Source organism: Suricata suricatta, chromosome 1 (genome assembly GCF_006229205.1).
Source record: "Suricata suricatta isolate VVHF042 chromosome 1, meerkat_22Aug2017_6uvM2_HiC, whole genome shotgun sequence".
NCBI classification, from domain to species: Eukaryota; Metazoa; Chordata; class Mammalia; order Carnivora; family Herpestidae; genus Suricata; species Suricata suricatta.
Window position 1 is genome coordinate 95663806 of NC_043700.1, and position 22071 is coordinate 95685876.

The window sequence follows — 22071 nt, forward strand, 5'->3', positions numbered from 1 at the left end:
TATTGAGGGTAGCAATGAAATCATGGAAGAAATTGTTCTGGAAAAAGACAATGTTTCTTAGGCGAAGGGAAAATAGTTGACATTTATTGGTAGACACAACAGAAGGAAGGTGTGGCTTATGAACATAACACCCAAAAATATGCCACTTTGATTATTTTGAGCTTAAGAAACACTAGATATAGGAAGGGTCTTCTGCCTCCCCCTTTTTACCTGAAAGAGTATAAATTTCTTATATCTCAAAACAAAGACATTCTTATCATGGAAAATAGGGAGTTGACACCAAGATGAGTCGGTACAAACAAACCTTACTAAAATAACCTTTGTGTTCCCTTTAGATTCCCCCATATGTGTCCTACTCGTTTGCCCACAGTTTACCTCCCTTAACCCAAACCCTTTTTTCTGTGGTCTTGTCATATCCCCATAATTTATTACTGCTTGTTAAAATGGTATATATGCCTGTGGGTCTAACAACTTTTTTGCGATTTTCACTTTTTATCAAGTTCTCCATCAGCACCCCAGGCCAAGTAAACATCAAATAAAATGTTTCTACTTTTTTCTCCATTAATCTGTCTCCTGTGAGTTCAGTTCTCAGCCCTAGACAGAACACACAAGTGGGTAGAGGGAAATCTTTACTTCCCTACATTGAAACAGAATGGCCTACAGCTTTGTTACTATTCTTAAATCACAGCAAGCTGTCTCTGCCTCAGAGCTTTCCACTTACTGGCTCCTCTTCCTGCAGGGCTTTTTCCCAAGGCTTTGTTTAGCGCTTTGGAGCTGAAGTTTCTGCTCCACATCTTCTGAAAAAACTCCAGACCTTCCTGTCTGAAATAGTCCTCCTGCATGCCATCACATCATCCTTGGTCCCTTTATCCAGATCTGTTTTTCTCTGTAGCACTTACCACAATGTGAAATTTCATCATGTACTTCATTTCCCCCACACTAATATAAACTCCCTGAAGGCAGATATTTTGTTTTTTCCACCAGTGTATTGTCAGGTTCAGAACAGTGTCTGGCATAAAGAGCATGCTCAGTAAATATTTCTTGAATGAATAATTAGATAGCTCTTCAAGTGGAAACATGAGACCCCAGAGAACACAACTGTATGGGGAAGGGACATTGGTGCACAGTGAGAAGAATACCAGCTCAGAATCTAGACAGACAGCTTTAGGGCTGCCTGATCCTGGGCACTGAAAATACTGTCACTCACAGAATTATTGTAATACCTGAGATGATGCACATAAAGCACTTAGCACAGTACCTGACTAATAATAGCCTCTACTTAATCTCTGATCTTTGTGTTTATTTAACTTTTAAATTGTGACCAGCAGGGGCCGCTCACATTGTGCTTTAGCTGTGCTAGTTTTGTCTTTGAAATACTGTGCTCATGTTTATAATTCATTAGGGAAAAGTACACTTTGAGTAATCACAAATTATTAAAATTTAACAGTGGGTTTCCTTGCCATTTCTTTGGTATTCTAACCCTTGTAAAGTCAAATTAAATTATAATTTATATTTTCTAATAGAAACCAACGTTAACATTAATTATATCTCACTTGGTGGTTTTCCTTCATGCTTTTAAACACTAAATGTGGTGTTTTCATTTCAGAGAAATCTGTCATTCCTTATATTATTCATACCTATTCTATATTTTATTCCAACATAGTATTTATCATCTCATCTTCTATATAATTTGTTTTTTATTTACTTGTTACCTCCTCATACACACACCAGAATGTGATCCCATCAGGAAAAGGGAATTTTGTTTTGTCTACCACTTTATCTCTAGCACCTAGAAAAATCCTGACACATAACAGGGCTCAACATATAGAGAACCCATTTGTATTAGGTATAGGAATTCAATTGATATTGAAAGAATGGAAGAGTATATAGAAAATACCTTTTTAACAATATTTCCTCACATTATGTAAACATATTTTTTTTTAGCTTATTTGAACATTTATTCATTTTTGAGAGACAGAGACAGAACACAAGAGGGAAAGGGGCAGAGAGAACGGGAGACATAGACTCTAAAACAGGATCCAGGCTCCAAGCTGTTAGCACAGAGCCCAACATAACTAGAATCCACGAACGATGAGATCATGTCCTGAGCTGAAGTCAGATACTTAACCGACTAAGTCACCCAGATGCCCCCAAATATTTTTATATTATAACATTTAAAGGAAGCTAATACAAACCATTATGGTGTCATTTGTATTTTTGACGCAGGATTGCCCAGAGTGAAATAAACAAACCTTATTTTTGAGTCCTCACTGCCTAGTGTGTGTGGCAGTGTGTATGATGAATGAATAAAGAAAAGGCCTAGAACTTAGAACATAAAGAAATATCCCAAGCAATATATTGATATGTTATAAAGTCATATACATATGTCATAAAGAAACGTACGTGGTGGGGACACCTGGGTGACTCAGTCGGTTAAACATACAACTTTGGCTCAGGTCATGATCTCGTGGTTCACAATTCGAACCCCAAGTCAGGCTCTGTGCTAAACAGCTCAGAGCCTGGAGTCTGCTTCAGATTTTTTGTCTCTCCCTTTTATTGCCCCTCCCCTGCTTGTACTCCACCTCTCTCTCAAAAGTAAACATAGGAGCACCTGGGTAGCTCAGTCTGTTAAGTGTCTGACTGCAGCCCAGGTCATGATCTCATGATTTGTGAGTTTGAGCCCTGTGTCGGGCTCTATGCTGACAGCTCAGAGCCTGGAGCCTGCTTCAGATTCTGTGTCTCCCTCTCTGCCCTTCCCCTGCTTATGCTCTGTGTGTCTCTCTCACAAAAATAAACATAAAATTTTTTTTTCATAAATAAACATTTTTAAAAATGTAAAAATGATATATATAAAACAACTAAGTGGCTTCAAGGAGGTCTTGAACTGAATATTGAGATATTTGAGATTTAGATCATCAGGGGCATGATACATGTAAGCACTTAAGATTAGACATACAGAAGAATAGAATAATTTTGTAACTCTGTCCCATCAGGAATAGATATTGAAAAGAAAAGAAGCTAGGACACCTGGGTGGCTTAGTCATTTAAGCATCCAACTTCAGCTCAGGTCATGATCTCAGTCTGTGAGTTCAAGCCCCGCAATGGGCTCTGTGCTGACAGCTCAGAGCCTGGAGTCTGATTCGGATTCTGTGTCTCCCTGTCTCCGCCCTTTCCCTGCTCACATTCTGTCTGTCTGTCTCTCTCTCTCTCTCAAAAATAAATAAACATTTAAAAAAATTTTTTTATAAAAAGGAAAAGAGAAGAAGCTTATGCAAATAATTATCCTACCACTCAGCATATGCTAAATCCATCATTGGTATTCCAGGTTGTTAAAAGAACCTGAATAACTGAGCAATCAGTTCATTGCTGGACAGATTTTACAAGTGTTCATTGATGAGGTTGTAATTGAACTAGGCCTTCCAGGGAGGGTACAGTTTTGGTGACCACAGGTAAGAGTGTGAGAGGAGTCTAAGGTGAGTGAAATTAATATTTCTTAATTATCTTTTATTTTTCCCCCAACAGGAGCTGTATTTGATGAAAATACTAGAAAAATATTGGTTGTACAAGATCGAAATAAAGTAAGTTGCTTCTGCTTTTCTTTTAAATACAATTATTTTTAATTCTAATATAATTAACATACATTGTAATATTCCAGGTATACAATAAAGTGATTGGCAATTCTATACTTAATGCTCATCACCAGAAGTGTACTCTTAGCTCCCTTCACCTTCTTAACCCATCTCCCACCCACCTGCCTTTGGTAACCATCAGTGTGTTCTTTATGTTTAAAAGTCTATTGTTCTATTTGCCTTTTTTTCTGTTTGATCATTTGCTTTAAGTTGCTTCTGCCCTGTAAATTGCTTTCTAAGTGTTGAGCTCTCTCTAGATAAAAAATAAGATGTAGAAATTTTGATATGCACAAAGAATTATAGAAAGATATTTTAAAAGTTCTTTCTAGGGGAGCCTGGTGGCTCAGTCAGTTGAACGTCTGACATCAGCTCAGGTCATGATCTCATGACATGTGGGATCAAGCCCCGTGTCGGGCTCTATTCGAACCCCTCAGAGCCTGGAACCTGCTTCAGATGTGTGGCTCCTTCTCTCACTCTCTGTGCTTCCTCACTTGGTCTCTGCCTCTGTCTCCATCAAAAGTTTTTTTTTTTAATGTTCTTTCTAAGCAGTTATGGATCATTTGGATATTTATTTAATTCAAAAAATACTTAGGCAGGCTTTGAAAGTGTCAGGATAACCTCAGTATTGCTCAGTATCATATTTTGGCTATAGAAAAATTAAAAATGGCTATATTTAGTTGGGAAGGCAACTGTGTTTCTCACAGACTGTCAACATACTCTTCATTCATTCAGCATTCATTAAGCTCTCTCTGTGAGCCAGATCCTGAGAATATGAAGAATATTTCAGACAGTATCCCTGATGTCCCGCAGCTTACTACTGATTTGGGAAAGTTGTCATACAACAGATGGTAACAGTTACTTTGCTTTAAAAAAAAAAAACAAACCCTGAAGACTTCTCGGAGGGTGTTGAAGAATGAGTAGGAGCCTACCAGTCCAAAAAAAGAAAACGAAATTAAGTTAGGATAGGAAAACAGACTAGAAAATTAGAATAGCATAGAACAAAGCACAGAGAGTTCAGAAAGGGGCTAACATGGTGTCTTAGTTTGTTCAGGCTACTATGACAAAAATACCATCGACTGCCTTAAACAACAAACACTTATTTCTCACATTTCTGGAGGTTTGACCAAGATCAAGGTGCTGGCACTTCAGTCTGTTTAGCCCGTCTTCCCAGTTTGTAGATATTCATCTTCTCACTGTGTCCTCACATGGCAGAATGGAGAAGGGTTCTCTCTGCGGTCTCTTATAAGAACACTACTCCTATTTCACTCTTGTGACTCCCATAAACCTCACCTCTTAATATCATCACATTGGGCCCATGTTGAAATCAACATGTGAATTTGGGGGGACATAAACATTTAGGCCATTCCACATAGTGTGGAAGTAACGGTTAAAAAGTTCATTGTGGATGAGGCCACCTGGGTGGCTCAGTCAGTTAAGTTTCCAATTTCGGCTGAGGCCGTGATCTCTCAGTCTGTGAGTTCGAGTCCCACTTTGGGCTCTGTGCTGACAGCTCAGAGCCTGAAGCCTGCTTCGGATCCCATGTCTCCCTCTCTCTCTGCCCCTGTCCCACTTGCACTCTGTCTCTCTCAAGAATAAATACACATTTTAAAAAGTTCATTGTGGGCAGGATTACAGGAAGTGGTAAAATATTTGATCAGATTAGGAACAGAATATAAAGAGCCTTGTACAACAAAATAACTCTAGGCAACTAGAAGCAACAAGACTTTTAAGAGAAGTACCATAATTAGCATGAGATGTTTTCATGCTTAGGACTACAAGTCAAAGAGAATAATTATTTTGCTACTTCTGAGACTTCAAGAAATATTGATGGACAGACATTCTTTTCCCCATCCTACATATTTTAAACTGAGTATTTGTAATGATAGCTGACAGAAGTATCATACATTTCACAGAAATGTGGTCTCAAAGTATTCTCATAATTGTAACTTTGAAAGTTTTAGTTCAGATAGGTTCTCTGACTAAAACTAAGCTTTAACATTAACAGAAATATTTTGAGGTATGTCTGATGGCTCAATCAGTTAAGTGCCCAACTTTGGTTCAGGTTATGATCTCATAGTTTGTGGGTTTGAGCCCTGCATCGGCCTCCGTGCTGACAGCTCAGAGCCTGGACCCTACTTTGGATTCTGTGTCTCTTTCTCTGTCTGTCTGTCTCTCTATATCTCTCTTTCTCTCAAAAATAAACTTAAAAAATACTTTAAAAAAAGTATTTTGAGTACCTAAAGTAGTATTGTGCTTACCCTTCAATAAGTTTTATATTTGAATTGGATCGTATGATAGGAATGACTGGATAGTAGGAAGCGTGGTTAATACAAGTGGGCCTAGTATGAGAGGGGCTGAGAGCCCAGCAGAGGAGTTTCGATTTGATATGGAAATGGTAATTCTTGAAAGGTTTTGATTGAGATGACAAAGTAATGAAGATGCTGTATGGACAACATTAAATTAATAACAAAATGCACATAAATTGATAAGCGTTCTAAATGAGAGAAACTCGGTATAAACAAAATGGACTTGGGAGTGAGGCTGACCTGCATTCCAGTCCCTGTGTCACTTCTACATTGACCAAGTCTGTGAGCCTCAGTTTTTTCATCTTTAAAATCTATGCAGTAATACCTTTCTCATAGAAAGGCTCCATTAGCTATCTTTTCCAAGTGGATTCATGCATAGTACTTGAAATACACAAAAGTGTAATGTAAGAATTGTACAGCAGTGTAAAACAATGCTGTGTAGAATTACCTTAAGTACAATTTTAACCCACTGTTCTCTCATATCAATTTATGTTTATATCCATACACAACAGAATGATGTGCACCATGTTTGTTTTCTTTTTTTCTTTTTGATTTGTATACCAAAAAGCCAAGAAAGTTCTTTGTTGGCAAGAACAGTGTGATTAATAAGATACCTATTTATAGAAATTTCTAATTACTGGAAGAGGTGCGAAGTCCTATTTAATTGCTTAATCTCAGCCTTGGGTCTATAATACCTTAACATTTGCAGTGCTCACCTAAATTGTACAAGGACATTTCTGGTTTTCTGGAGATTTTACTGTGTGTAACTTAGAAAAGCTTTACTATGACTTAAAAAACTTTCTGTATTTTAATCACCTGGTGCTCATCATGACACGTGCACTCCTTAATCCCCATCCCCTATTTCACCATCCCCCCACCTGCCTCTTCTCTGATAACCATCAATTTGCTCTCTATAGTTAAGAATGTTTCTTGCTTTGTCATTCTTTTGTTCCCCTTTGTTCATTTGTTTCTTAAATTCCACAGATAAGTGAAATCATATAGTGTTTGTCTTTCTCTATTTCATTTAGCATTATAATATCTGGCCCCATTTAAAAGTTGTTGGAAATGGCATGATTTCATTCTTTTTATGGCTGAATAATATTCCAGTGTATGTGTATGTGCGCATATATGTGTGTACATGTGTGTGTGCATGTACATATGTATGTGTGTACCTGTGTATGTACACATACACACACACACACCACATCGTCCTATTCCATTCATCATTCAAAGGACACTTGAGCTGCTTCCATATCTTGGCTATTGTAAATAATACTCCTGTAAGCATAGGGACACATCTGTCCCATTGAATTAGTGGTTTTGTATTCCTTTGGTAAATACCCAGTAGTATAATTGGAGGATTGTAGGGTAATGCTATTAATTTTTTGAGGAGCCTCCATAAGTTTTCCACAGCGGCTGCACCAGTTTGACTTCCCACCAACAGTGTAAAAAAATTCCTTTTTCTCCACATCCTCACCAACACCTGCTATTTTTTGTGTTTTTTGAATTTAGCCATTCTGACAGGTGTGAGGTGATATCTCATTGTAGTTTTGATTTGCATTTCCCTGATGATAAATGATAATGAGCATCTTTCATGTGTCTATTGGCCATCTGCATGTCTTCTTTGGAGAAATGTATATTCATGTTTTCTGTCCATTTTAAATTGAATTATTTGTTTTGGGTGTTGAGATTTATAAGCTTTTTATGTGTTTTGGATACTAACCCTTTATTGGTAGAGCATTTGCAAATACCTTCTTCTATTCCCTAAGTTGCCTTTTAGTTTTATTGATTATTTTCCTTCAGTGTGCAGAAGCTTTTTATTTTTATATAGTCCCAGTACTTCATTTTTGCTTTTGTTTCCCTTGCCTCAGAGGATCTACCTAGAAAAAAATTGCTATAGCCAGTTCCAGAGAAATTACTGCATGTGCTCTTTCCTAGCATTTTTATGGTTTCAGGTCCCACATTTAGATCTTAAATCCATTTTGAATTTATTTTTGTGTATGTTGTAAGAAAGTGGTCTGGTTTTATACTTTTGCATGTAGCTGTCTGGTTTTCCCAATACCATTTGTTGAAAAGACTGTCTTTTTCCCATTGGATATTCTTTCCTGCTTTGATGAAGATTAATTGACCATAAAATTATATGTTTATTTCTGGGGTTTTCTGTTCCATTAACATATAGGTCTGTTTTTGTTTCAGTACCACACTGCTTTGATCACTACAGCTTTGTTAATATAACTTGAAGTCTGGAATTGTGATGCCTCCAGCTTTGCTTATTCAAGTTTGCTTTCATTATTTGGGGTTTTTTGTGGTTCTATACAAATTTTAGGATTGTTTGTTCTACATCTGTGAAAAATGCTGTTGGTATTTTGTTATGAGTTGCATTAAATGTATAGATTACCTTGGGTAGTAATTCTTATTCTAGTAACATTATTCTTCTGCTCTATGAGCATGGGATGTCTTTCTGTTTCTTTGTGTCATCTTCAGTTTCTTTCATCAGTGTTTTTTAGTTTTTAGAGTATAGGTCTTTCACCTGTTTGGTTAGGTTTATTCCTAGGTATCTTACTATTTTAGTTGTGATTGTAAATGGGATTGTTTTCTTAATTCTTTCTGCTTCTTTATTACTGGTTTATAGAAATGCAACAGATTTCTGGACATTGACTTTGTATCCTGTGACTTAACTGAATGAATTTATCAGTTCTAGTAAAGTTTTGGTGGAATCTTTAGAATTTTCTCTATATAGTATCATTAACATCTGCAAATAGTGGAAGTTTTACTTTTTTCTTACAGATTTGGATGCCTTTTATTTTTTTCTTTTTTTTTTTTTAATAATTTATTCTCAAATTGGCTTCCATATCTTTTACCTCCTTTTGTTGTTTGATCTGGCTAGGACTTCCACTACTTTGTGAAAGAAACATTGGCATATAATTTTTCATAGTATTCCCTGATAATTGCTTGTATGTCTGAGGGATTGGTTATAATAAATCCATTTTCATTTGTAATTTTATCTATTTGGGCGCTCTCTCTTTTCTTTTTGAGAAACCTGGCTAGAGATTTATCAATTTTGTTTATTTTTTCAAAAAACCAACTCTTGGTTTCATTGATATGTTCAACTGGTTTTTTTTGGATTCTATATTGTTTACTTCTGCCCTGATCTTTATTATTTCTCTTCTTCTGCTGGGTTTGGGGTGTCTTTGTAGTTTGCGTTCTGACTCCTTAAGGTGTGCTGTTAGAGTTTGTATTTGGTCTTTTTCTAGTTTCTTGAGATAGGCCTGGATTGCAATGTATTTTCCTCTTAGGACTGCCTTTGCTGCATCCCAAAGAGTTTGGATTGTTTTATTTTCACTTTCATTTGTTTCCATATATTTTTAAATTTCTTCTCTAATTGCCTGGTGACCCATTTGTTCTTTAGTAGGGTGTTCTTTAACCTTCATTCTTTTGGAGATTTTCCAGACTTTTTTCTGTGCTTGATATCAAGTTTCATAGCATTGTGATCTGAAAGTGTGGCATGGTATGATCCCAATTCTTTTATATTTATATTTATATTCATCATTCAGACAACAAAAGGAAATAAAAGGCATCAGAATTTGCAAAGATGAAGTCAAACTTTCACTTTAAACAGATGACATGATAATCCATGTGGAAAACCTGACAGACTCCACCAAAAGTCTGATAGAACTGATCCATGAATTCAGCAAAGTCCAGGGTACAAAATCAACTTACAAAAATTGGTTGCATTTTTATGCACCAATAATGAAGTAACAGAAGGAGAAATCAAGAAACTGATCCCATTCACAATTGCACAACAAAACAGAAAATACCCAGGAATAAACCGATTAACCAAAGATGTAAAAGAGCTGTATGATGAAAACTATAGAAACTTATGAAGGAAATTGAAGAAGACACAGAAAAATGGGAAAACATTTCATGCTCATAGATTAGACGAATAAATATGGTTAAATTCTCAATACTACCCAAAGCAATCTACACATCCAGAGCAATCCCAATCAAAATTGCATCAACATTTTTCTCAAAACTAGAAAAAACAATCCTAAAATTTATATGGAACCACAAAAGACTCTGAGTTGCCAAAGTAATATTAAAGATAACCAAAATGGGAGGCATCACAATCCCAGACTTTAGCCTCTACTACAAAGCTGTCATCATCAAGACAGGATGGTATTGGCACAAAAACAAACACATAGACCAATGAGATAGAGTAGAGAACCCAGAATTGGACCCACAAATGGATGGCCAATTAATCTTTGACAAAGCAGGGAAGAGTATCCAATTGAAAAAAGACAGCCTTGGGGCGCCTGCGTGGCTCAGTTGGTTAAGCCTCCGACTTTGGCTCAGGTCAGATCTCACGTTCGTGGGTTCGAGCCTCGCGTCGGGCTCTGTGCTGACTGCTAGCTCAGAGCCTGGAGCCTGTTTCCAGATCTGTGTCTCCTTCTCTCTCTGCCCCTCCCCCTCTCATGCTCTGCCTCTCTCTGTATCAAAAATAAATAAAAAACATTAAAAAAAAGAAAAAAGACAGCCTCTTTAATCAATGCTGCTGGGAGAACTGGACAGCAACATGCAGAAGAATTAAACTAGACCACTTTCTTACTCTATACACAAAAATAAACTCAAAATGGATCAAGAACCTGAATGTGAGACAGGAAACCTTCAAAACCCTAGAGGAGAAAGCAGGAAACAACCTCCTTGATCCTAACCGCAGCAATTTCCTACTCGACACATCCCCAAAGGCAAGGGAATCAAGAGCAAAAATGAACTATTGGGACTTCATCAAGATAAAAAGCTTCTGCAATGCAAAGGAAACAATAAAGAAAACTAATAGGCAACCAATGGAATGGGAAAATATAGTTGGGAATAACATATCAGATAAAGGGCTAGTATCTAAAATCTATAAGGAACTCACCAAACTCCACACCCAAAAAACAAATAATCCAGTGAAGAAATAAGCAGAAGACATGAATAGACACTTCTCCAAAGAGGATATCCAGATGGCCAACAGACACATGAAATGATGCTCAGCGTCTCTCAGGCAAATACAAGCCAAAATCACACTGAGATACCACCTCACGCCGGTCAGAGTGACTAACATGAACAAATCAGGAGACAATAGATGCTGGCAAGGGTATGGAGAGACGGGCACCCTCCTACACTGTTGGTGGGAATGTAAACTGGTGCAGCCACTCTGGAAAACAGTGTGGAGGTTCCTCAAAAAATTAACAATAGAACTCCCCAATGACCCAGCAATAGCACTGCTTGGGATTTACCCAGGGAATACACAAGTGCTGATGCATAGGAGCACATGTACCCCAATGTTCATAGTGGCACTTTCAACAATAGCCAAAACATGGAAAGAGCCTCAATGTCCATCACCTGATGAATGGATCAAGAAGATGTGGTTTATCTATACAATGGAATACTACATGGCAATGAGAGAGAATGAAATCTGGCCATTTGTAGCAACATGGATGGACCTCAAGGGTGTCATGCTAAACAAAATAAGTCAGGCAGAGTAGGACAGATACCGATGTTTTCACTCATAAGTGGAACAAGGAGAAACTTAATAGAGCACCATTGGGGAGGGAAAGGGGGAAAAACAGTTGGGCAGAGGGAGGGAGGCAAACCGTGGGAGACTTGAATACTGAGAACAAACTGAGGGCTAACAGGGGAAGGGGAGAGGGGAAGGGAGGTGCTGGGCATGGAGGAGGGCACCTGTGGAGAGGAGCACTGGGTGTTACATGGAAACCAACTTGACAATAAACTAAAAAAAATCAAATGTATAAATGATATATTATTGTTAGTACTGTTTCTAGTTAGAATTGGGCTACTTGTTGGAAAATAATTTGAGAATTATCATTTATCCTATTTCTCTTTCTATATCTTGATCATCAAATAGTACAAAAAATATAGTATTTTCCCATAAAGTCATTTTTGTCTCCCATGAAGCAGGAGAGCTTTGGTAAACAGATGGTCTGCAGCTCCCACTGCTCAGACCACTGAATGGGTAGGAATAACCACCGAGTGGTCTTTAGCTGCTTTTCTGCTAGAGCAAACAATGGAAATAAGGTTGAGAGAAAATAAAGTTTCTGAAAAGAGTCATCCTTGTCTTGTTCCTAACCTTAGGGTAAAGGCTCTCAGTTTTTCCCATTTAAGGATGTTGTTAGCTGTGGGATTTTCATTTATGGCCTTTATTATGTTGAAGTATATTTCCTCTAAACCTACTTTGTTGATGATTTTTAATCACAAATGGATGTTAGGTATACTGAAATGAAAAATGGTGCTTTTTTAATTAATGTGATATATCACATTGATTTGCTAATTTTGAACCACCTTGCAATCCTGGAATAAATCCCACTGGGTCGTGGTAAATTATTTTTTTCATGTAGTCTTAGATTCAGTTTGCTAGTATTTTGTTGAGGATTTTTGCATCTGTGTTCATTATGGTTATTGGCCTGTGGTTCTCTTTTTTAGTAGAGTCTTTTTCTAGTTTTGATATTGGGGTAATGTTAGACTCACATAATAACTTTGTAAGTTTTCCTTCATTTTCTGTGTTTTAGAATAGTTTAAGAAGAATGGGAATTCATTCCTTAAATTTTGGTAGATTTGCCTGTAAAGCCATCTGGTCCTGGACTGTTGTTTGTTGGAAGTTTTTTGATTGCTGATTCAATTTCTTTGCTCATAATTGTGCTCAAATTTGCTGTTTCTTTCTCTTTCAGTTTTGGTAGTATATATATTTATAGGAACTTATCCATTTTTTCCAGATTGCCTAGTTTGTTGGCATATAGTTTTTCATAGTATTTTCTTATGATTGCATTTCTGTGGTGTTGGTTGTTATTTCTCCTTTATCATTTGTGATATTATTTGGGCCCTTTCTCTTTTTTTCTTGACAAATCTAGCTAGAGATTATCAGGTTTTTTTTTCAAAGAACCAGCTCCTGGTTTCATTGATCTGTTCTGCTTTTTTTTAGTTTTAATCTCATTTATTTTTGCTCTAATCTTTATTATTTTTTTCCTTCTTGTTTTAGATTATTTCTTATTCTTTTTCTAGAGCCCTTATATATAAAGTTAGGTTGTATATTTGAGACTTTTCTTAATTCTTGAGGTAGACCTGTATTGCTATAAATTTCCTCTTCTATTAGAAATGTTTTTCCTGCATCCCAAAGGTTTTGAGCCATTGTATTTAATTTTCATTTGTTTCCATGTACTTTTTTGTTTCTTTTATTTCCTGGTTGACCCATTCATTGTTTGGTAGCATGTTATTTACCTTCCATGTATATGTGGTCTTTCCAGATTTTTTCTTCTGGTTGACTTTTAGTTTCATGGTCAGAGAAGACACGTGGTATGACTTCAGTGTTTTTAAACTTATTGAGGCTTGTTTTGTGGCCTACTATATGATCCATTCTAGAGAATGTTCTATGGGTACCTGAAAATAATGTGTATTCTGTTTTACCATGGAATGTTCTGAATATATTTGTTAAATCCACCTGGACTAAAGTTACCATTCAAAGCCATTGTTTCCTTTTGATTTTCTGTTTAGATGATCTGTATATTAATGTAAGTGGGGTGTTAAAGTCCCCTACTATTAATTGTGTTATCATTGATGAGTTCCTTTATATTTGTTATTAACTGTTGTATATATTAGGTGTTCCCTTTTGGGTGCACAGATATTTGTAATGATTATATCTTCCTGTTGGATTGTCCCCTCCATTATTATATAGTGTCCTTTGTCTCTTGTTACAATGTCTGTTTTGAAATCTAATTGTCTGATATAAGTATTGCTTTCTATTGACCTTCCCAAATTTAGAAATCTTTAAGTCTTTAAAGCCTTTAAAAATAATCTTTAAGTCTTAACATGTCATGAGAAAAGAAATAAGAAGTAGGGTACTTTCTCCTCCTCACCTCCATCTTTTCCCCTTATGCATTGCTTGCACAAATCTGGTACACTACTAAATGTTAGGTTTGGTGACAGTAAATTTGTCAGGTAAGAACAAGAATGAGTTTCAAATCATTTGGTATTTTGAGTTTAAGGTGGAACTGGAATAATACTATCTCTAACAGATACAGAGACATTGGTAGAGGGATAGAGGGGAAATGATGAATTCTTTACAGAGATATGAAGTAAGCTTAAAAGAGATACCCAGACGTTTCTTCTCATTCCTCCTGATGAATTATTGAGCATCAGAAAGAGTTGTATGAGTTGAAGCATATTAATAAAGGAATTTCTTTTTACAATTTCCACCATCATAACCTACAGTATTTAAAAGCTCTAGGCAGTAGCCTTCATCCACAAGAGTGGCTACAAGGAAGATATTGATATTCTCAGTCTAGGATTTCACTGTTTAGTCCTACTAGTTTAAGAGTTTTAGTGGGGGACTTTCCACAACTTCCATACAGGTGTAGTTCTAGCTATTCTATATAATTGTGTTTTGTGGAGTCATACCATACAGTACAATACCATTCTAGGAAAAATAGGTACATAACAAACATTATATGAGAGAACTGAGTACCATATTCTAAAAACAGATAAAAAGTACACTGACTTTTAGGTATCATCAGTTACGAATTGACTGTTAGGGATAAAGTAATAGAAAAATAGGAAGAGTAACACACTCCATTGTCTTTCATAGGCCAAAGAGGTTGGAGGAGCTGAGACCTGATGATAATAGTTGAATTATAATAATCTTTGTTTTCCACATGTCTAGATCTGAGTCAGTTCACCATTCTTTGAAAGAAACTATTTGGAAATGAGGACTGCTGATATCACATTAGGAATGGAAGATAAACATCAAGAGAGCTTTTAGTCTGGTGTAGTTCATGGAGTGGGAATATGTGTGTGTCTTTTCAGTAGCAAAGTTGTTTTAGAACATGTTAAACTTCAGCTGTACCCTAAATGCTACACTTAGTAACTAAAGTTAATGTGTTATAGAACTTGGGGAACATGAGTTCTCTTACTGTCTGTACCTAAGTTATCTCTTAGAAGGAAATTAAACATACTCCAGTTGAGTACACGAATGTATCATTTAGAGAAGAATCCTTAGATAAGTTCTATACATGGAGGCATAAACTTCAGATTCTTTACTGCTCTAATTTTTTACTTTGTATATTTATGTGTGTGTGACATTTGAAAGCTAAATAATTATCAGCCAAGGGACATGCAATTGCAGGTAGCCACTCTGAGCTTGATTTCCTAATAAATTCTCGCCTTCTCTATTCAACAATATTGATTTCTTATTCTTACTTAGCAGCCAGAGTAAAATGATTGCTCCACTCTAAGCAGTTTTTCAGGGTTGATCTATCGAATAAGAATCTGTGTAGTTATTCATTAAAACACAGAAATTCAAACCCAGGTCTAATAATGTTAAATATCAAGTTGCAGTCTAAAAACAGAAGGAGCTTCCCTGGCAGCTGCTGTGGCTAAACTGTCTTACCCCAAAACCATACAGTGTGATTTGGGGAGGGGTGGGGCGTGGGTTATTTTCTTTCCTTAAAAAACCTCCCAAGACAAATGATATAACAGATTTAACAGGTTCAGTTTATAGAAATCAGACTTCTAGAGTGGTATGTATTATAACAAATTAAAAGTAAAGAATTGAGTTGAGCTATATACTTTTAAAATGGACCAAGAGTCACAACTATATACAGGTGTGTATATGCCTGTTTTTAGTGCACCTTGCTTTACTGCACTCCCAGATACTGTCCTTTTATGAATTGAAGGTTTGTGGCAACCCTGTATCGAGCATCTGTCAGTGCCATTTTTCCAACAACATTTGCTTTTTGTGTGTCTGTCTCACATTTTGGCAGTTCTCACAATATTTCAGACTTTTTTATTATATTTATTATGATGATCCTTGATCAGTGATCTTTGATGTTATGGTAATTGTTTTGGAGAGCCACAAACTGTGCCCATGTTAGATGACAAACTTAGTCAGTAAATGTTGTTTATGTTCTGACTGCTCCACCTGCCTGCCATTCCGCAGTCTTGTTCTCCCTCTCCTCCTTCCCCCTGGGTTTCCCTATTCCCTGAATCACAATAATCTTGAAATTAGGCTAATTAATAACCTTGCAGGGGCCTTTCAGTAGGTAGGTAAATGGTAGTTTTGCACTTCTATTTATTTATTTATTTATTTAGTGCCATATCAGGTCTTAATAGTGAATTATATGAAAGATTTGAAGTATGGTACAATTAGGAGATTTGTAAGGAAAATGATTTTAAAAGACAGTAAGCAATATTGTATCGTTATAGTTGAGTCATTAAAATCTTATTCAGACTCCTCCTGAATTGAGGTATTTTAAACCATCAATTAATTATAAAATTATTTGGGAAGTTATAGGAGTTCCATTATTAGTTTTAAGAATCTGAATGTGATACTCCTCATCTTTGAATCTTTCTCTTCCATCAGTGAGGCCTACCCTGACTACTCAAAATAACATCGCACATCTCTTACCTACTGCACACTCCTCTTCCTCTCACCCAGCTCCACTTTTATTCTGATGGCATTTATCATTATATGTTATGCTAAAAAGCTTACATATTTTTTTCTTGTCTAGAATACAAGCACTGCAAAGGTGTGGACATTTGTTTTGTTCACTGTTGTGTCTCAATTACCTAGAACAGTGCTTGGCTCATTATAAGTGTGAAGAAATGCTTCGTGCTTGAATGACTGAATGAACAGAGAGTATTAGATAAATCCCTGTTCAATATTGCTTGTCCTCATAATTTCTGGAATAATCATCTGACGCAAATGTTTCTATGTGCTTAGATCAGATTATGCTGGTGGAATAATATGAGAGGTCCATGGAGAACTCCCCTTGGAATATTTTCTTCAGCAATGCCTAAAATTAAACTATTAGTTCTTTTCTTTCTTCTCTCTTTTTTTAAATTATTATTTTTTTTAATTCCAAGGAAGGTGAGGTACTTAAAAATTCAGATGCCATTGGGAAGAGTAACGCACTGCGTGCATAACATGTTAATGAGATCACTACCTATCATTTCTGCTGTTAACACCCTTTGACACAAGCCAGAGGTATCTCCTCCCTGATTACTGGAATCATTCTAACTGGGTCCCATTCCTCCACTGTTATTCCTGTAAAGTCTCTTCTTAGCACAAAACCAGAATAACTCTTTTAAAATTACAACAGACACCTCCAGTGTCTCCTCATTTCTTTCATTTTAAAGACCTGAGTCTGTGCCATGGCCTGTACCACTCCATATAATCTGTGGCTGTATCTCCTACACTTCATCTCTACACTTCCCTCTGTCTGCATCTCCTGTACTTCTTTTTACTCACTGTGGCCTCCTTAGTATATTTCAAACACACCGTAGGTTGGTTACCAGCATTATCTGTTTCTCCTCTGCTCTTTATCCAGATACCCTCCTGGCTAAGTCCTTGCCCCTCTAAAGATTTTATCTACATGTTGCTTTCTCACTGCAACCTAGCCACACTATCCGGTTTTTTTTTAATTGAAGTTAGTTAACATATAGTGTAATAATGGTTTCAGGAGTAGTGGTTCATCACCTACATAGAACACCCAGTGCTCATCCCAACAAGTGCCCTCCTTAATGCCCATCACCCATTTAGTCCGTCCTCCCACCAGTACCCCTCCAGCCACCCTCAGTTTGTTTTCTATATTTAAGAGTCTCTTGTGGTTTGCCTCCCTCTATTTTTATCTTATTTTTCCTTCCCTTTCCCTATGTTCAGCTGTTTTGTTTATTAAATTCCACATGAGTGAAACCATAAGATATTTGTCTTCCTCTGACTGACTTCACTTAGCATAATACATTCTACTTCTATCCACGTTGTGGCAAATGGCAAGATTTCATTCTTTTTTTTAATGTTTGTTTATATATTTTGAGAGAGAGGCAGAGAAAGGGACAGAGAGAATTCCAAGCAGGTTCTGCTGTCAGCATGGAGCCTACCACAAGACTCAGTCCCAGAAAACATGAGACCATGACCTGAGCCAAAATCCAGATTCAGACACTTAAGTGACTGAGCCACTCAGCACCCCAGATTTCATCCTTTTTGATCACTGAGGCATATTTCATTGCCTTATCTCACACCACACCTTCTTTATCCATTCATCAGTTGATGAGCAGTTGGGTTCTTTCCATAATTTGGCTGTGGTTGATAGTGATGCTATAAACATTGGGGTGCATGTGCCTTTTCCAATTAGCATTTTTGTATCCTTTGGATAAATACCTAGTAGTACAATTGCTGGGCCGTAAAGTAGTTCTTTTTTTAATTTTTTGAGGAGCCTCTGTACTGTTTTCCAGAGTACCTGCACCAGTTAGCATTCCCACCAACAGTGCAAAATTTTCCCCCTTTCTCTGCATCCTTGCCAACATCTGTTGTTTTCCCGAGTTATTAATTTTCAAGTTGTTACTTTCAGCCATTCTTACAATTGTGAGGTGGTATCCCATTTTGGTTTTGATTTAAATTTTCTGATGATGAGTGATGTTGAGCATCTTTTCATATGTTTGTTAGTCATCTGGATGTCTTCTTTTGAAAAATGAAGCAGCAGAAAGGGAAATCAAGGAATCGATGCAATTTACATTTGCACCAAAAACCATAAAATATCTAGGAATAAACCCAACCAAAGAGGTAAAAAGATCTGTATGCTGAAAACTATGGAAAGTTTATGAAGTAAATTAAAGGAGTTAAAGAAGATACAAACAAATGGAAAAATATTCCATTCTCATGGACTGGAAGAACAAATATTGTGAAAATGTCTATATTACTAAAAGCAATCTATACATTCAGTGCAATTCCTAACAAAACACCAGCATTCTTCACAGAGCTAGAACAAACAATTCTAAAATTTGTATGGAACCAGAAAAAACCCTGAGTTGTCAAAGTAGTATTGGGAAAGAAAAAAAAAAAAAAGCTGGAGACATCACAGTTCTGGACTTCAGGCTGTATTACAAAGCTGTAATCATCAAGCAGATGGTACTGGCACAAAAACCAACACATAGGGGCGCCTGAGTGGCTCAATCGGTTAAGCGTCCAGCTTCAGCTCAGGTCATGAACTCACAGTTCATGGATTCGAGCCCCACGTCGGGCTCTGTGCTGACAGCCAGCTCAGAGCCTGGAGGCTGCTTCAGATTCTGTGTCTCCCTCTCTGACCCTCCCCTGCTCACACTGTCTCTCTCTGTCTCTCAAAAATAAAATAAAAAATAATAATTGACACAGAGATCAATGGAACAGAATAGAGAACCCAGAAATAGACCCACAAATGTATGACCAACTAATCTTTGACAAAGTAGGAAAGATTATCCAATGGAAAAAAGACAATCTCAGGGCACCTGGGTGCCTCGGTTGTTTAAGTATCCAACTCTTGATTTCAGCTCTGGTCATGATCTCCCCGTTCATGAGATTTAAGACCCATGTTCAGCTCTGCTCTGTCATCGTGGAGTCTGCTTGGGATTCTCTCTGCCACCACCACCCCCTTCATCTCCTCCCTGCACACACCTTTCCCACTCAATGTGTGCACTCTCTCAAAATAAATAAACATGAAAAAGAAACTTTTTTAAAAGATAAAAGACAGTCTCTTCAACAATTGCTGCTGAGAAAACTGGACAAAGACATGCATGATAATGAAACCAGACCACTTTCTTACACCATACACAAAATTAAACTCAAAATGGATGAAAGGCCTAAATGTAAGACAGGTAGCCATCAAAATCCTAGAGGAGAAAAGCAGGCAGAAACCGCTTTGACCTCTGTCACAGCAACTTTTTAACCTGTCTCTGGAGGCAAGGGAAACAAAAGCAAAAATTAACTATTGGGACCTCATCAAGATAAAAAGCTTCTGCACATTGAAACAAACAAAACTAAAAGGCAACTGATGGATTGGGAGAAGATATTTCCAAATGACATGTCCGATAAAGGGATAGTATCCTAAATCTATTAAAAACTTATCAAACAACAAAGAATCCAGTCAAGAAATGGGCAAAAGATCTCTCACTTTAAATCAAAAGCTAGAAATGATTAAGCTCAGTAAGTATGTTAAAACCCAAGACAGGCTGAAATCTAGGCCTCTGACACCGCACAGTTAGCCAAGGTGTTAATGCAAAGGAGAAATCTTTGAGGGAAACTAAAAGCTCTATTCCAGTGAATATACATATGAGAAAGTGAAACAGCCTTATTGCTGATGTAGAGAAAGTTTAGTGATCTAGATGGAAGATCAGATCAGCCACGACATTCCCTTAAGCCAAGGCCTAATCCAGAGCAAGACTTTCTTCAATTTTGAGGGCTGAAAGAGATGAGAAAGCTGCAGAAAAGTTGGAAGCTAGCAGAGGTTTGTTCATGAGGTTTAAGAAAAGTCATCTCCATGACAAGTGCAAGGGTGAAGCAGCAAGAGCTGATAGAGAAGCTGTAGCAAGTTACCCAGATCGAGCTCGGATAACTAACGAAGGTAGTAGCTGTACTAAAAACAGGTTTTCAGTGTAGATGAAACAGCATTCTACTGGGAGAAGATGCTGTCTAAAACTTTCATAACTGGAGAGGAAGAGTCCGTGCCTGGCTTCAAAGCTTCCCATGAAGCTGATACTCCTGCTGGGGGCCAACACAGCTGGTGACTTTAAGTTGAAGCCAGTGTACATTTACCATTCCAAAAATCCTGAGGTCCTTAAGAATTATGCTAAATCACTCAGCCTGTGTTCTATAAACAACGAAGCCTGGATCACAACGCAACTGTTTACAACAAAGTTTACCAAATATTTTATGCCAACTATTGAGAACTGTTCAGAAAAGAAGATTCCTTTCAAAATATCACTGCTCATTGACAAGAGCTCTAGTCATCCAAGAGCACTGTTGGAAATATATGGTGAAATTCATATTGTTTTTATGCCTGCTAACACAACATCCATTCTGTAGCTCATGGATCAAGGATTAATGTCAGCTTTCAAGTCTTATTATTTAAGTAAAATGTTTTTAAAGGCTAGAGCTGCCATAGACCGTGTATCATTCTGATAGCCTGGGCAAAATAAGTTGAAAACCTTCCAATCTAAGGTTCTTTTCATCTATATTGAAAATCTCTTGTTTAGTGTAGCCACCTTCATTAATTACCATGAATCTTGAGATGGAATGTACTTCTGCTGAAGATGCCATGAGGATTATTGAAATGAAACAAAGGGTTTAGCATATGACATAAATTTAGTTGATAAAGCAGCAGCAGAGGTTGAGAGTATTGATTACCAATTCTGAGAATTTTTTAATGTTTTATTTTTATTTTTGAGAGGGAGAAGACAGCATGAGCAGAGGAGGAGCAGGAGAGAGGGAGACACAGAATCCAAAGCAGGCTCTGAGTGGTCAGCACGGGGCCTGATGCGCTGCTTGAACTCCCAGACCACAAGTTTACAACCTGAGCCAAAGTCAGATGCTTGGCTAACTAAGTCACCCTGGTGCCCCAATTCCCAATTTTGAAAGAAGTTTTACTATGAATAAAATGCTTTTAAACAGCATCTCATGCTACAGAGTAATCAGTCAAGAAAGGAGTCAGTAGATGTAGCAAACTTTATTGTTTTAGGAAATTGCCACGGCTACCGCAGCCTTCCACATCCATCACCCTGATTGGTTAGCAGCCATCAACATGGAGGCTTGACCTCCACCAGCAAAAGATTATGACTTGTGCTCTATATTATGTAGCTACATTAAACATCCTGGCAACCTATTACCATCCTCATTTCACAGACTGGGAAACACAACCAGAGTTAAGTCATAAAGTAGTGTTGAAAAGAGTTTTCCTCTACCACCTTCGGTGGTTGGGAAGCCTGTGAATTGACAACAGGTTAATAGAAAAGTTTGGGGAGTGCCCCCTCAACAACTAGAAGGAGGGGTTTGTATATGAATACAAGGAGAAGGTGGGAAATATGTATGGTAGCTTCTGATATTTGTTTATGCAGTTTCTCATCTGTTTCCTTCCTGCCTGGAAGTTCACAACAAGTAGATTTATAGCAGTTCTCAGAAAGCTCTGCCTTTAATCAGATAAGGAAAACACAAAAGGCTTCTTTCTGCATTTCATTTGCATTTCCCTGATGATTAGTGATATTGAGCATCTTCATGTATCTGTTGGCCATCTATATGTTTTCTTTGGGAAAAAGTACCTGTTTCTGCCCACTTTTTAATT

General features: G+C 37.2%; 1 protein-coding gene across 5 annotated transcripts in view; it reads left to right on the forward strand.

Moving 5' to 3' along the window:
- NUDT6 (nudix hydrolase 6) overlaps positions 1 to 22071 on the forward strand; it is a 47245-nt gene that overhangs the window by 11534 nt on the left and 13640 nt on the right. For all 5 annotated transcript variants that reach the window (XM_029941279.1, XM_029941256.1, XM_029941269.1 and 2 more), the window contains one exon: positions 3523 to 3578. Coding sequence is in view for 2 of the 5 variants with exons in the window: in XM_029941256.1 (XP_029797116.1) it covers positions 3523 to 3578 (56 nt within the window). In the remaining 3 variants the exon portion in view is untranslated. The remainder of the gene's footprint in view (positions 1 to 3522; positions 3579 to 22071) is intronic.